The sequence below is a fragment of the Homalodisca vitripennis genome, chromosome 5 (genome assembly GCF_021130785.1).
Source record: "Homalodisca vitripennis isolate AUS2020 chromosome 5, UT_GWSS_2.1, whole genome shotgun sequence".
Lineage (NCBI taxonomy): Eukaryota > Metazoa > Arthropoda > Insecta > Hemiptera > Cicadellidae > Homalodisca > Homalodisca vitripennis.
The window spans coordinates 178,571,288-178,587,433 of NC_060211.1; the positions used below are offsets into that span (position 1 = coordinate 178,571,288).

Genomic DNA, 16,146 nt, shown 5'->3' on the forward strand with positions numbered 1-16,146 from the left:
AATCATCACACTTTCTTACTGTTGCTACATCGGGTGTCTGCTGTAAAGTGTTATTAATTTCTAATGTATCGATATATTGAATTTAACCATTTTAATTGATATGAGTAAAAGACCACATCTTTGTTGTGTTCCAGGACTTAAAAATTCTAAAGATAATGTTATGTACCAGTATTTTCATTTCATGCAAACTTGAAAGCATTGTCAGACGTGCTGGGGCCAAAGCCCCTCGTTCCCACCTCCACCCCTGACGTCAGCTGTACATAGGAAATACATTGCACTATCAAAAAGTCCAGTTGCATTTTTTTATATGTTGTCGTTTTATAGTTTTTGAAGACAGAGTGACTGGGCCAGATGGTTCGGTTTTATGTGTGAAATGTGATCTTATGAAGTTGACTAAAGATGTGGTTCCCATCATCTTCGAGTATCAACCAAAGTATCTATCTAAAACTGAAAAGATTCTGTGGAATACGAAGCGGCAATTAAGGCCAAACAAAAACCATTGTAAATTTTTAAAGAAAAGGCTCTACTGACAAAAAAAAGTTAAGTGTACCACGTCAAACCTTATATTGTTTCCTACAATTTTCTTTTCATATCCAACTGCTCATTCTAGAATAAGAGAATCAAAACTCTTTGCAATGCCCCATCCAAAATACATTAAAAAGCTAACAATGGGTATGGGATGTAACCATTCTGGTCTGAATCCGAACTAGACAAAATATTTAAAATGCAAATATTCACTTCTCAAAGAACATTAAAGAAAAGTAAGTTAATGCCAGATTAAATTTTCATTAACCTGATATGAGGTTAATGTAAATAAAAATGTAAATTTAATGTAAATATCCCCCCCTAGACATTGTTATTCGGGCTATGTCAGCAGGCAGGACTTTGGTCGGCCTCGGGCTGCCGCAGGGAGCACTGCAGAATTAGCATCCTCATTCAGGAAATGCAGCTCTGCACATGATATCGGATCAGATGCCACAAAGATTCTCCTTTGACAAACCCTTCAGAACTGTCATACCTTCTAGGGAGGCTTGGTCAGAGGGAAAGAAACCTCTTCCACCAGTGAAGCTTGAATGGTTTACACACGGTTCTAAAAAGAAAAGTGGAAAAGGCGCTGGAATTGTGGGGGTGAGACCATGGGAGCCATAGGGAGCTGGTGGTCCTTATCCCATAGTCATTCAGGCAGAAGTCACAGCCATTATGAAGTGGGCTCATGAGAATCTTCGTCTGTGGTATAGGAGTAAGACAATTAGAATTTTCACAGATAATTTTTGAAGACAATAAAAAAGATTGTGTTAATATTAATTTTTTAGAATAAAGATTTTTTTGTTGATTTTACTAGAATTTCTATTTGATTCAAAGGAGATTTGGCAACATTTGTTATAGATTTTTCAGAATGAATACACACAGTATTCAGTTTTTTGAAGGATTTTTCAATTGTTTTGAACAGATTTTTGGTTGATTTCGGGGAAACTTTTCCTTGATTTTAACAGGTTTTTCAGTTGTTTTAAAGAGATTATTCAGTCATGATTAACAGATTTCTCATTAATTCAAAGCAGATTTGATAGTAATTTTAATAGATGTTGCAGTCATTTTAAGCAAATTTTAATAGATGTTGCAGTCATTTTAAGCATATTTTAAAGTTGTTTTTAACAGATTTTTCAGTTATTTTAAAATTCTTTTTAGAGATTTTTTTTATTTTAATAGAATTTTAAAAGGGTTTTACATTAAAAGAATTTGAGATTTTCATCATTTATAGTGCATTAGACAGAGGTTTTACATTAATTAACTGTTGGCTCCTAAAGTGAGCTATGAACCCTATATTCTTATATACTTATATTATATAATAACTCTACAATATCCTATTCCAAACTTTTGAATTTTAAACCTTATACTGGGTACAACAAAATTCATTCAATTTTTTAGAACTGTAAGACTATCCAGAAAATATGTGAGAAGCTGTGTTGTTAATTTAGGCCAAAAATATTGGTTAATAGATAAACCAAGCATTTGTCAACACACACTGCTATTTGCGACCTAGTCATGTGACGTCACGCACTCTGACCTGTAGTGGAGTCGGCCCTTGTTCTGCAGATTTCTACAAAGGTAAAATCAAAAGTCTTGTGTCAAATTATAATAAATGTCTCAGTGGAAAATGGAGATTACATTTAAAAATAGCCTAAGAATGCAGCTTTTAAATGTATAAAATAAAATATATCTATTTCAGTTGGTTAATTTTTTATTTCAAAAAATCTCTTCAAAAGTTACTTTCTGGATAGTCTTTGTACTATTACACAAATGTAAATGGAAGTACCCGCAAGATAGATGTCACTCAGCAGTCTCACAATGTACATCAGCCAGATGGATCAGTCTCATCCTCCTAGGATCATCAGTTGATACAGCAATATGCTTTACCTCAAGCATTCTGAATGGCTATCACAGTTACCTCAGATATCTCTCCAATGTAAATGGAAGTAACTGCAATAGAGATGCCATATGCGATGCCACTCAGCAGTCTCCCAAGGTACATCAGTCTCATCCTCCTAGGATCATTAGTTGATACAGCAATATGCTTTACCTCAAGCATTCTGAATGGCTATCACAGTTACCTCAGATATCTCTCCGATGTAAATGGAAGTAACTCCAATAGAGATGCCATAGGCGATGCCACTCAGCAGTCTCCCAAGGTACATCAGTCTCATCCTCCTAGGATCATCAGTTGATACAGCAATATGCTTTACCTCAAGCATTCTGAATGGCTATCACAGTTACCTCAGATATCTCTCCAATGTAAATGGAAGTAACTGCAATAGAGATGCCATATGCGATGCCACTCAGCAGTCTCCCAAGGTACATCAGTCTCATCCTCCTAGGATCATTAGTTGATACAGCAATATGCTTTACCTCAAGCATTCTGAATGGCTATCACAGTTACCTCAGATATCTCTCCAATGTAAGTGGAAGTAACTGCAATAGAGATGCCATAGGCGATGCCACTCAGCAGTCTCCCAAGGTACATCAGTCTCATCCTCCTAGGATCATTAGTTGATACAGCAATATGCTTTACCTCAAGCATTCTGAATGGCTATCACAGTTACCTCAGATATCTCTCCAATGTAAGTGGAAGTAACTGCAATAGAGATGCCATAGGCGATGCCACTCAGCAGTCTCCCAAGGTACATCAGTCTCATCCTCCTAGGATCATTAGTTGATACAGCAATATGCTTTACCTCAAGCATTCTGAATGGCTATCACAGTTACCTCAGATATCTCTCCAATGTAAGTGGAAGTAACTGCAATAGAGATGCCATAGGCGATGCCACTCAGCAGTCTCCCAAGGTACATCAGTCTCATCCTCCTAGGATCATTAGTTGATACAGCAATATGCTTTACCTCAAGCATTCTGAATGGCTATCACAGTTACCTCAGATATCTCTCCAATGTAAATGGAAGTAACTGCAATAGAGATGCCATATGCGATGCCACTCAGCAGTCTCCCAAGGTACATCAGCCAGATGGACCAGGTAGACATCAGCCCCCATCCTGCCAGAATCATTAGCAGATAGAGCAGAATTGTCTGCCTAAATCATTCAGAACACAGAGTTACAAAACTTATAGACAATAAAATGTACCAACAGTTATGGTTTATTTCAATTTCACATATTTAATTAAGTGCACTGAAATATTTAAAACTCATAGTTTCTTAATATAAATCAAACATAAGGTATCCCAGATTGAACTCACATGATATTTCTAAAAATATTTAATTGTAAGGTCAAATAACTATAGTTAACATAACTGTACGATTTTATTTTTTGAGTCTTACCTTAATAACAGAAAACAAAAAGTTTGCATTGAGGAAAGCTGGTCTCATGAAGTAATCGTGAAGTACGGAGTCCCGCAAGGATCCATACTTGGACCTTTGCTGTTTTTGATTTGTATAAATGATCTGCCTGCTTCAATTACAGCTTCAACCATCCTTTATGCAGACGACACTACATTTTTAAATATTAGCAAAGATTTAAGTGAACTTAGTTTAATTTCAAAAAATTCTATTTCAGATGCTTCAAATTGGTTCACAAGCAATGGTTTCTTATTGAATGAATCAAAAACGCACAATATTATTTTCAGTACGAGGACAGTTGACAGTCGTAACTTAAACATTAGTCTCTCAGACAATGTAAAATTCCTAGGAGTATTCATTGATAGAAACATGAACTGGGACTCTCATATTACGTATATTTCTTCTAAATTGTCAAGAGTAGTTTACCTCCTTAGGCGACTAACCTTTTCTGTTAGCACCGACTATGTCAAAACCGCCTACTTTGCATTTTTTCAATCAATACTTAGATATGGGCTGGTTGCATGGGGCAATGGTAGTAAGATCAATGACATACTGATCCTCCAAAAAAAGGCCATAAGAATTATATCCAAATCATCTAGCTTAGAACACTGTAAACCGCTATTTAGATTACTAAACATTCAAACTGTCTTAAACCTGTATCTATTTGATTTAATTCAATATATTTTCCAAAATCCAAATTTAATAAAGCCCATTGGTGATACCCATTTGCACAATACAAGATGCAAGAATTTATCAAAAATAAAATTTAATAGATTAAGTAAAACTTTAAAGAGTCATCAGGTACTTTTCCTGAAGGTATATAACCATCTGTCACATTTAATCCCAAAGTTTGACAAAACACTTTTCTTAAAGAAATATTATTTATGGCTTTTGGAGAACCCATTCTACTCTGTAGAGGAATTTTTCTCCAATAAGTCTGTTTTGTTTTAATAAGATTGTTATGTTTTCAATACAGATCCATCGATGTAACTACAGTGGTACCATTGTTATTTACTGTATAGTTCTTTGCATTGCCAAATAATGTAAATTATTATTAAATTACATTAAGTGCATTAATGCTGATATTGTTGATGTAACTGTGTTGAAACTTTTAACTTTTAACTATCTATGTTGGACTTGGCTACCAGAATGTGCTGTATTTATGACTTTGTCAATGATCATGAGATTTATACGACAATAAAGTGATTTTGATTTGTACAAATTGTAAATCTGCTTTTCACATATCGTTAATAATAAAATACATTTTGATCACTAACAAGAAAAACCGGTTCATCCACTGATCAAGCTTGGCTGGTGAAGCAAAATTTACATTTTCATATATAAAAATGTTAGATTATACCATATAAGATATTTACAAATCACCAGATGACTTTTGGAATATTTAGATCTATAAAAACTTATATGAGTGAACTTCACTTAAAACTGTTCAAAACTTAAAATTGTTTTGTAATTTACAAGGTATTGATAGGAACTTAATATACAAACTGTGCTGCCAGTCTTTAAAATGTTAGACTTTTCTGCCATTATTTTACACAGTGTTTCATATACTGTAAGCTGTCTCAAGTTGTTTGTGAAAGAACATATGATTATCCTAGATGATTTTCCCACTAAACCAAACTTGAACATATTTTTAAATATTTCTATAAATTTTTAAGTACAGAGTGTGCAAAAATCTGGTATTTGATTCTCTTTACTTTAACATTCCTTTGACCTTTGCAGCATATATCCCAGTTTTAGCATTCCAATCCCTTTATATTTCTACCTATTATAGTTCTAAGTGAACCATTTTTTATACATTTTAAATAGATGTTAATTATCTGTAAAAAAAGATTGAAGAAAATAAGTTACAGAATAAAAAATTGAACATTAATAACAATAGTTTGATTATGATTAATAATTTCTGGGATGCCTTCTCAAATTTCTAGAGTGCTAAGAAACCAACCTGCGACCCACGGAGTCCAGCAGCCAGCCGCAGACAAAGGGCCCGAACACAGTTCCCAGAGGGAGCAGAGAGGCTAGCCATGCACCCTGGCTCTTAGTCACCGGAAACTCAGAATTTGGAGCTTCCAGCTGCACCAGATAGGGAGAACTCCAGCCCAGCACAAACCCTGTGGCTACAGGGCCGAGGTATGCTAGACATCACAAACATGTTGGAGAACTGTGACATGAGATACATAAAATAATGAGGACCTTAGCTATAATAAAATACAATACTCAGGAAACAATAAATACACCTGACCCATGTCAGTAAGTTACAGATATTTAAATGGTTATGTAATTATTTTATTCTGAAATTCTACATTCTTGGAATCCACGGCATAAGGCTTCAATTAACATTTAACCATAGATTGTCTCACTTAACTGTTGGGGACAACTTGTTGTTGCTAAGATAAACATAATAATTATTTCTTATATTTTTATTAATATTTAGTATTTGTCCTTCCATTCTCAGTGCATTGCTACTTATCGTTGGCTAAACATGCTATTACCTCATACTCAACATCTCTCAATCTGTAAAAACTCTAGTGATCATATTTTGTCTGATTTTCTCAGAATTAGGAACATTTTCTCTGGAAAATAAAAAAATTTGAATTGTTACTCGACACAAGAGAGCCTATTCCAATTAAAAAACATCAAATTCAGCAATTAGGTTTTAAAATGGAAATAAACTGAAGAAAATGTGTTGAAGTAGTTACTGTATGGCTTTATCCCAAGTTTAACACCAACACTCATAAACATCATATGAATTACGGCATGGTAATAATATATCCATACCTCTATAAAGTATAGTAACAAACAGAATAACATATAAATAAATTACTAACAATAAATAACTAAGTGATGTATATAATCCAACATGACAATAAATAACTATAAAGAGATAACTATAAAGAGATAACTATAAAGAGATAACAAAAGTATTACTCACTCTGATAAGAGCTGAAACCACATGTTTTTCTGTGACTTTTTCACATGAGATTTGAGTGCTCGTTTGACTGCCTACATCTCAATACTCGATAAGACACTCACTTTTTTTTAAATTAGCACAGTGAACTTTAGGAATAAACAAAAAAAAAAACATTTTTTGACTTAATTTGACCAAAGAAAGACGACAGGAAGTGAGGTACTGCAACTGACTCCAGCAGTGACAGGCGGACTACTCTCTAACAAGCACACATAATTTAGTTGCCAACCAACTGTGACAGCTGTTGATCTACCTGCAGTGACAGGTCAAGGTTAACCAGCTGATTTGGTTCTCTGCTCCATCCTGCTGTCTGCTAATGTTTACATTGCAATACTGTTTACATTTCTACTGATTGACTTTGCAGGAATTCTTCTACATATTTCCCTGGAACTATTGCAATGGAATATTTTTACTAATTTATTTATAACAATATATCCAAAAAAACAATCAAAGATGGCTGACACTTATCATCAACTGTGAAAGTGCTACATCTACACTTTTGAACTGTAAACTGTTGACAACAAAAAGTCTGAAGAGGGAAACATCATAACCCTTTGTCTCACAAATTGCTGTCATTTTAATACACTGACAAATTCTGAACCAGCCAAACAGAATTAAAACAAACTGATCAATTTTAATAATATTTTTTTTTTATTTTTATAAATACTGATAATTTCTTCTTCAATGAACCATTTTTATAAACTGACAGATTCTGAACCAGCCAAACAGAATTAAATCAAACTGATCAATTTTTATCATAATTTTAAATTTCTAAACTTTTATAAACTGACAGATTCTGAACCAGCCAAACAGAATTAAAGCAAACTGATCATTTTTTATCATTATTTTAAACTTTTAAAAACTGATTTATATCTGAACCTCCCATGTCACAAAGAACTTTTAACATGCCAAAAACGAATTCAGAAACTTCCAAATACCCCTGTGGTGTTTGCAGTATTGGGGTAAGATATACTCTGTTGTATTATGTACTGGGTCCTGTAGCCAGTGGTACCATGGTGGCTGTGTGAATATATCTGACACAAGCGCCTAAAAAAATTGACCCAAGATGAAATAAAAACATGGACATGTGAAAATTGTAAGACCTCAATGACTGCCCAAAACGGCTCTATGTCAGAATTAACCTTTGTGGCAATAGGAGAAGCAGAACAACTTCCCACATTTAAGACACCCAGCCCATCAAGATACCACAAGGTCAAGGAAAATAGAAACACAGTTATGTCTGATCTGGAGCTGAGTTTGAGTGCCGTAAAAACAAAGGTAAAAGATCAAGAGGGAAAGAGGAAGATGATCTTGAGACATCCCTGGCATTGGCAGCAGAGGTGGGCAGTCTCCTTTTGGCTGAAAACTTGGAGCTGAAAAAGGATGCTGAGGACTTAGACAACCGAAACTCAGCTTTGGAGGCTAAACTTGCTGAAATGGAAGCAACACTGGAAGATCGAACTGAAGCAGAGAAAAAATACCTACACAAAATTGAAGAATTGGGAAGAAGACTACAAGAAGCTATAGCCCAGATCACAAAGGAAAGGCAAAATAGACAAGAACTACAAAACTTTTATGAGGATCATGACACAAGAGAGACTCTCATTTTTGATGAACAAGCATATAAAATATCAGAACTAGAACAAAAAATCCTTAATCTCAAAAGAGAAAAATCTGGACAAAGAGACTTGCTGGACAAAAACCAACAAGACTCAAAGGTATTCAAAAACGTAGAAACGCAAACCATACAAACAGCCACAGCCTACACAACAACACCGTCAAGTCAAACACCAGTGATACAAGAGCTGGTAAAGCTAGAAAAGAGGCTGGATTATATGGAACATTCAGTAGCGCTACTTAATGACCAAATAAAACAGCACAACTGTACAAAAGATCCACAAGTCCAAATAGACAATAAAACATCTAGTAGTACAGAAAGACTTCAAACTCATAAGCTGAATACCTCCAAAATCAGAAAAATACAAGATAAAATAAAAAACAGTTCAGCGTCTCACTGCAAGTTGCTAAATCCAAACAAGCTCTCATTACGACAACTGAACAGATAGGGAATCTACCTGGAGTGGATACAGCAAATCATATATACCAAACACCACAAGTAAACTCTATATCTAATAACGACAATGACCAAATCCTGGTCGAGGCTCAGATATACCAACCTGACAGCTACTCACCACCAAAACTGCTGAAGAAATCGTCTCGTCTTACACAAGAAAGCATAGCGGTAGGACCAACTAAGCCACCAGTCACAGCACAGAAACTTGAAGAGGGAGAAACGTATGAAAAATTCTTTGAGAAAAATTTTGAACAGATTCAAATTCATACGAGAAAAGGAGGCAATAATTACAATGATACCGATGACAAGCTTTTTGAGGACTCCAATAGAAACAAATCGCCTCAGACTTTTTTAGATCAACCACCCAGGAGCACAAGCAAACTAAAATACTACAAAACAAAGATATTCATAAATTCTCTACTGCACAACCAAAAGAATCCAACTTTCACAGAAAGTTAAAAATCCTGCACCAAAACATAAACCATCTCCAAAGGAAAACTAACAGACTGAATGACCTTCTTGAAACCAAAAAGCCCAGTCTAGTTGTCTTAACAGAACATGGTCTTAGAAGTGAAGAGCTGACCAGCACCAGGATTAATGGCTACACACTGAAAGTGGGTTTCTCAAGAGAAGTTAGTAGAAAAGGGGGTGTGGCAATTTATGTTAATGACAATCTGGGAAATACAGTTGAAAATCTAGACATTTCTGACAAAACAATTGAAAAGGTTTGTGAAATCTGCATGGTGGGTATCAACCTCGGAAAAACTCATTTTTTCCTTTTGGGAGTGTACAGACCACCAAACAGTAATCTTGACATAGCCCTTGACACCCTGTCTGAGACACTCAACAAGATACCTACATGGAAATGTCCTGTTGTGGTCATGGGAGATATAAACATAGATGACTTGTCTGAAAATATAGGAAAAATAGAATTAAGAAACATGCTAGCTAGTCACAACATCCGAAGGCTAAGTCTGCCTCCAACCAGAATCACCTATAACACTTCAACTTCCATTGACTTCATATGTACAAACATGAACAATGAAGACATCCAATCAGAAGTCATAACCACTGGCCTATCGGATCACACTGCCCAGGCCTGCCATATAAATATGCAAACACAAAATAAAGTTCTCCCCAATTCAACAAAAAGACTTTTCTCTCAAACAAATCTTAACCATCTCAAACAAGTCTTAAAGGATGAATCATGGCAGAATGTATTGAATGTCTTGGATGTTGACGAATCATACAACAATTTTAATCACACACTTAACTGGGCACTCAATGTCACATGTCCCTTGACGAAATTTAGACCCAGAAGACGATCTTACCACAAGACACCTGATCAAGAAGCAAGCAGACTTAAATATATCTACCTCCAGGCTCTGGAAAATGAAGTGAGAAGTGGTGTACTGGCAGACAAGGAAATTACAGCACAAGCAAAGAAAGAATATGACCTTAGACTGAGGCACTCAAGAAAGGAAGCCACATCTAACTTCATTCAGAATGCAGAAAACAAACAAAAAGCCGTCTGGAGTATAATCAATTATGAGAGATGCAAGAACAGTGAGTCTACAAAACCGATTGAATTGACAGTTGATAACAGGTTGATTAAAGATCCACTCCTGGTGGCCGAGCATCTTAACAATCATTTTAGCACAGTTGCAGAAAAAGCCATTAGTAACCACCAAATGCCTAACCTGGAAAAAGAACCACCTGTACTCGCAAATACACCAGCACTGATACTAAATCCAACCACAGTGTCAGAAATATCAAAAATTATCTCTGACCTTAAGGCGAAGCCATCATCAGGATTAGATGAGATCTCCTCAAAATTACTAAAACATTGCAAAGAGGAGACTATCATCCCTCTAACATACATAGTTAACCTATCTTTCAAGGAAGGCGTTTTTCCAAATGCCCTGAAAAAATCTAAGGTAATTCCAAAATTCAAAAAAGAGGACACTACATTAGTAGGAAACTATAGACCAATATCTATTCTATCAACTATATCCAAGGTAATTGAAAAGGCAATGCTTGTCCGACTCATGAGTCATTTGATCAATAACAACATCCTCAGCACTCAACAACACGACTTTCTAAAAGGGAGATCAACTAACACAGCCCTTACAAACCTAGTTGAGCATATCATTGACCAATTAGAGGAAGGGGCATCGGTCACTGGTTTCCTCTTGGATTATAGCAAAGCTTTTGACACATTAGACCACTCCCTCTTACTGAATAAAATGAAGACAATGGGAATAAAAGGTAATGCTGCAAAGTGGTTCTCAAGCTATCTGACCGACAGAACACAGATAGTTGATCTAATGTACACTATGAAAAACACCACCAGCATAGCAAGATCTTCTTCACTCCCAATCACAAGAGGTGTTCCTCAGGGCTCGGTAATGGGACCAATTCTTTTTATCCTGTTTACAAACGACCTGCCAAAATATCTGCATGAATATGGCCAAACAATGATGTACGCAGATGACACGGCACTCCTGGTTACTGAAAAACAGACAAACAGACTGGAAATCTCATCCTTCGTAACATTCAACATGGCCAAGCAGTACTGTCATCAAAATTACCTGATCCTGAATGAGAACAAAACTCAACAACTAAACTTTGGAAATAGAACTGCAGAGCTACCTGGGCTTCCAGATCTCGAACTTAAAAGCGAAGCAAAATATCTTGGCGTTACAATAGACAATAGACTCACATGGACATCACACGTAGACCAGCTTTGCGGAAAGTTAAACACCAGCCTATATGCACTCAAAAGAATAAAGAGCTCTAGTGATCTAGAAACAGCTAAAATAGCATATTACTCGCTATTTGAGTCGCATATTAGGTATGGGCTGATAGTGTGGGGAAACTCCTCTGCCAGAAACGTCCAAAGAATATTGGTACTACAAAAGAAAGCAGTAAGAACATTATTAGGTCTTAACCCATATGACACTTGTCGGGGCGCTTTTGAAGAACTAAAAATCCTTACTGTAGTATCACTCTACATCCTAGAAGTGATCAAACATGCCACAGAGAAATTTCATCAGAAACTAGGAGATAATCACCAATACAACACCAGGAACACCACAAACTTTGCCATGCCAATTCACCACCTGACTCTCTATGAGAAGAAGCCGTGCTATGCAGGAGCAAGGCTGTTCAACCTCTTGCCTGAGCAGTTAAAAAGGATCCACCAAGAGAAAAACTTCAAGAAACATCTCACCAAATGGTTGCTAGAACACTCCTTCTACACCTTAGAAGAGTTTGTCACCTGGAGGAACACCTGACCACATGAACAAAGAAAATAAAGTCCTTGATTCACATCATGTATAACTGTATGACGCAAATTCTGTACTCTAAGTCCAAGAATAAAGATTATTGATTTCTGATTCTGATTCTGATTTCTGATTAATGTGAAAATAATTAAATACATTTATGCAGGGCCGGATCCAGGGAGGGGCAGGGGGGCATGTGACCCGGGCGCCGAGTTAGGGGGGGGCGCCGCGCCGGGCGCCAAATGATGGGATGAGGCCACCATAAAAAAAAACATTTATCATTTCTACTGTCAAGTGCCAATAGCACAATATAGTCTACGTACATACAATTGCTTACTTCAGTAAACTATATTTGCGCAAACCAAAAGAACATAGGCCTAGTAAGAAATATCTTTAAAGCGGCAGGGTATTTTCATAACTAAGGCTGTGGGTTGGCAACATTGTCTACGGCTTGACAAGGACTAGGAAGCGCAAGCGCAAGTCTCCCGCTCCCGCCCCTGACTAGTGAATCGTGAGTGTTCCCGCTTGACGTGAGCGTGAACTTTTGATGAGTTTTAGGTTAGATTTCATGTCGCAGTTGTATGAATATTCTACCTGTGACTAACATAGATCAACATGTCGAAAAAACCATCAGGGTGTTTCCACAGAAAGAAAGCTAAAGCAAGACAACAAGAGGCCGCGAAATCGTCAACTTTAATGTCATCATGGTTGCAAAATATCAAGGACCAAGGTAACTAATTTTTTGTTGTATTTTAATTTGTTAAGATTCATTTTGAGTACAAAACAGTTATAGGCTATAGCGGCATAATAACAACAAACTTCAGTTTTAATGTTAAAAATAGTGGTTATAGATCATTAATTGTAAATATAGTTTTAGTTTATAGATATTTTATAGATTCGTTGCCTGAATGAAAATCCTCTCCCGTTCACATTCGTCGGCCGACGCCCACCACCACACCTTGCGTAGCATAAACACATTTAAATATTCAGAACTAAATACATTAAACAACATATACATAAAATGCTTCTTTCACTTACTTTCTATGCTATTATTAACGATAGTTTTAATACGGTAACATACGTACTAAAATGTTAACAATACATTGATTGTAATAATATCCCCTTGGCCCTTACTACTAAAACAATTAATATATCGAATAGGCTGTAGGCTAGTACTGTAATAGTATCCCAATTAAGATAGCATGTTTTTTAGCATTATTGGCACTATTTAACAACATTATATTTTTGTAACGTTTTTAGTTAGGCCTACATGATTTATAAAACGTTACACAATGTAATAATTTGTTTATGTTGTACATGTAACCTACTTAAAAAATTAAAATTTTTGGTCATGTGTGCATTTATGTCTGTTGCTTACAGACGAAGCCGAACCTGAAGCAACGAGAAATAAACCGTCTGTTCAAGAGGATGCGGTGTTGAAGCACAATCGTATTTTGGTATTATAAACAGCCTCTACAACTTCTTTCATGGCTCTACATCAAGGTGGGAAGTTTTAAAACAACATGTTCCCCTTTTGTTAAAATCAGAAAGTAAAACAAGATGGTCAGCAAGGATTGATTCTGTGGAGGTTATTTATAAACACATGGACAAAGTGCTCTCTTCTCTTGAAGACTTAACTACCCATGAGTTCTCATCTCCTGAAACAAGAGCTGAAGCTAAATCGCTACTTAAAAACATGAAAAGGTTTGAATATGTTATTATGACATGCTTTTGGTATTCAGTCCTCAAGAAAATTGATAGAGTTAGCAAGTTTCTACAAAGAGAGGACACAACAGTAGACAATGCTGCAAGAAACATACAAGGTCTTCTAAATGTATTATCTTCAACTAGGGATTTAACTGTTTCAGAGGCAATTGATGAGGCAACATTTTTAGCTAATAATATGGGCATAACAGCAGAGTACAAGGAAACAAGAAAGAGAAAGAAAAAGAAAATGACAGGAGACACACATGAAGATGATGGGCCAAATTTTACTGAAGAAGAAGAAGAGCTTTTCAAAAGATCACTTTTTCAAATATGTGATAGAATTATTAGTGAGCTAACTAACAGATATGATGCGTTAAAAATCGTTGCTGATAAGTTTAATTTTTTGTGTGGGGATCAAATAAAAAAAAATGGATGTTAAAACTTTGAAAAGTAAAGCAAAAGAATTAGCTACAACATATTTATGCCAGTGACTTAAATGAAGAAGAGCTTGTGAATGAAATAGAGAGTTTTAAATTTCATGCCTTAAATATGGAAGATGGATTGGAAGACGCAACAGCAGCATCTTTGCTCAAAATATTGCATAAGAGCAAGTTGAAAGAGGGTTATCCAAACATATATGTAGCTCTTAAAATCTTTCTAACGCTTCCAGTCTCTGTAGCATCTGGAGAGAGAAGTTTCAGCAAATTGAAGCTTATAAAAACCTATTTAAGAAATTCTATGAAACAGCAAAGACTAACTAATTTAAGCATTGTATCAATTGAACATGAAAGGGCTTCTTTGATTTATTTTGATCAGATAATTAACACATTTGCAGCAAAGAAGGCTCGGAAGATAAAGATTCTATAATTGTTAGTATTGTTTTTTTCTAAAACAATTGTATTGTTTTGGATTCATGTAAAATTGTAAAATAGACATGTCTATTTCATTAAAATAACACTTTCTTATTCAACCTAAGTTTTATTTTATTTCAACCCCATATACAAAGCATATAGTAGTAAAACTTATGGTAAATAGTTTGGTATCGGGGGGGGGGCGCCAAAAGTCAAGCTTGCCCCCCCTAGAAGAAATGATAGATCCGGCCCTGCATTTATGATATAAATTTTGCAATAGTCAATAAAATAAAAGATCAAATAAATATCCAACAAACATAAATATGTAATTACCAACACATATCCAACAACAATACATGTCAACAAACTCCAAAAATCCAATAAATAAGTATTAACAAATATGCATCATATCCACTATCTATTATCAATGTATCAATAGTAGCTCAAGCAATAAATATATCTCTCTATATGGTATCATCACATCAAACCCAAGCTAACTATATATATATATATATATATATATATATATATATATATATATATATTCCAAGGCCTTCATTTTAAATTTAGGTTTTCTCTCATATAATATGTTATCGCCACATGTGTTATAAGAACACATGTGACTTGGCGACAGCAAAAGTAGCCTACCATGCCCTCTTTCAGTCACATCTTAGATACGGAATTGCTGTATGGGGTGGTACTACCGCAGGAAACCTACAACGTGTCCTTGTACTCCAAAAGCGAGCTATTAGAATCCTAGAAGACTTACGATCAAGAGACACCTGCAGAGAAGCCTTTCAAGAACTCAAAGTCCTCACAGTTATTGGCCTGTACATCTTAGAAGCAACAACTCATGTTTACATCAAGATGCCAGACCTGGCAAACAAGGGAACACAACACTAATATAACACCAGGCATGCCTCCAACTACTGTCTACCAATACACAGGCTCAGCTCAACTGAGAAGAAGACCAGCTACATTGGGGCCAAGATGTGGAATGCTCTACCTGAAAACCTGAAGAAATCAAATAAGCAGCTGTTTGACCAATATCTCAAGACGTGGCTGCAAGAACGCCCATTTTACTCTTTAAATGAATTTTTCAATCATTAACCTGTATTTTATTGACCTTGCCACCCCTCCTCGCGGGTTAGCAATATTGTTGGCCTCGCTCAGTGGAGAAGGGCGTGAGTATTGGTAGAGCGCCCATACAACCAAGTTCTTGCGCAGTGACAGAGGACTACTAAGATTGACGGATACCCAGATGGTTACGGTTTGCTCGGTAATAAGGGCGCCACCTTGTTGATGGGGTGTGATAGTCGCAGGTCTCCAACAAGGAACATTTTCCTGCCCTCAGGTATGCTCAATCGAGACCACTACCATGCACGCAAGAACTATTAGGT

The 16,146-nt window shown here is 36.0% G+C and overlaps 1 protein-coding gene across 3 annotated transcripts in view; it reads right to left on the reverse strand.

Moving 5' to 3' along the window:
- The window catches only part of LOC124363243 (solute carrier family 2, facilitated glucose transporter member 8-like), a 52,074-nt gene that overhangs the window by 20,788 nt on the left and 15,140 nt on the right, over positions 1-16,146 (reverse strand). For all 3 annotated transcript variants that reach the window (XM_046818421.1, XM_046818419.1, XM_046818420.1), the window contains exons 2-3: positions 5,808-5,997; positions 3,425-3,581 (exon numbers count right to left, since the gene is read on the reverse strand). In XM_046818421.1, the coding sequence (XP_046674377.1) occupies positions 3,425-3,581; positions 5,808-5,997 (347 nt within the window). The remainder of the gene's footprint in view (positions 1-3,424; positions 3,582-5,807; positions 5,998-16,146) is intronic.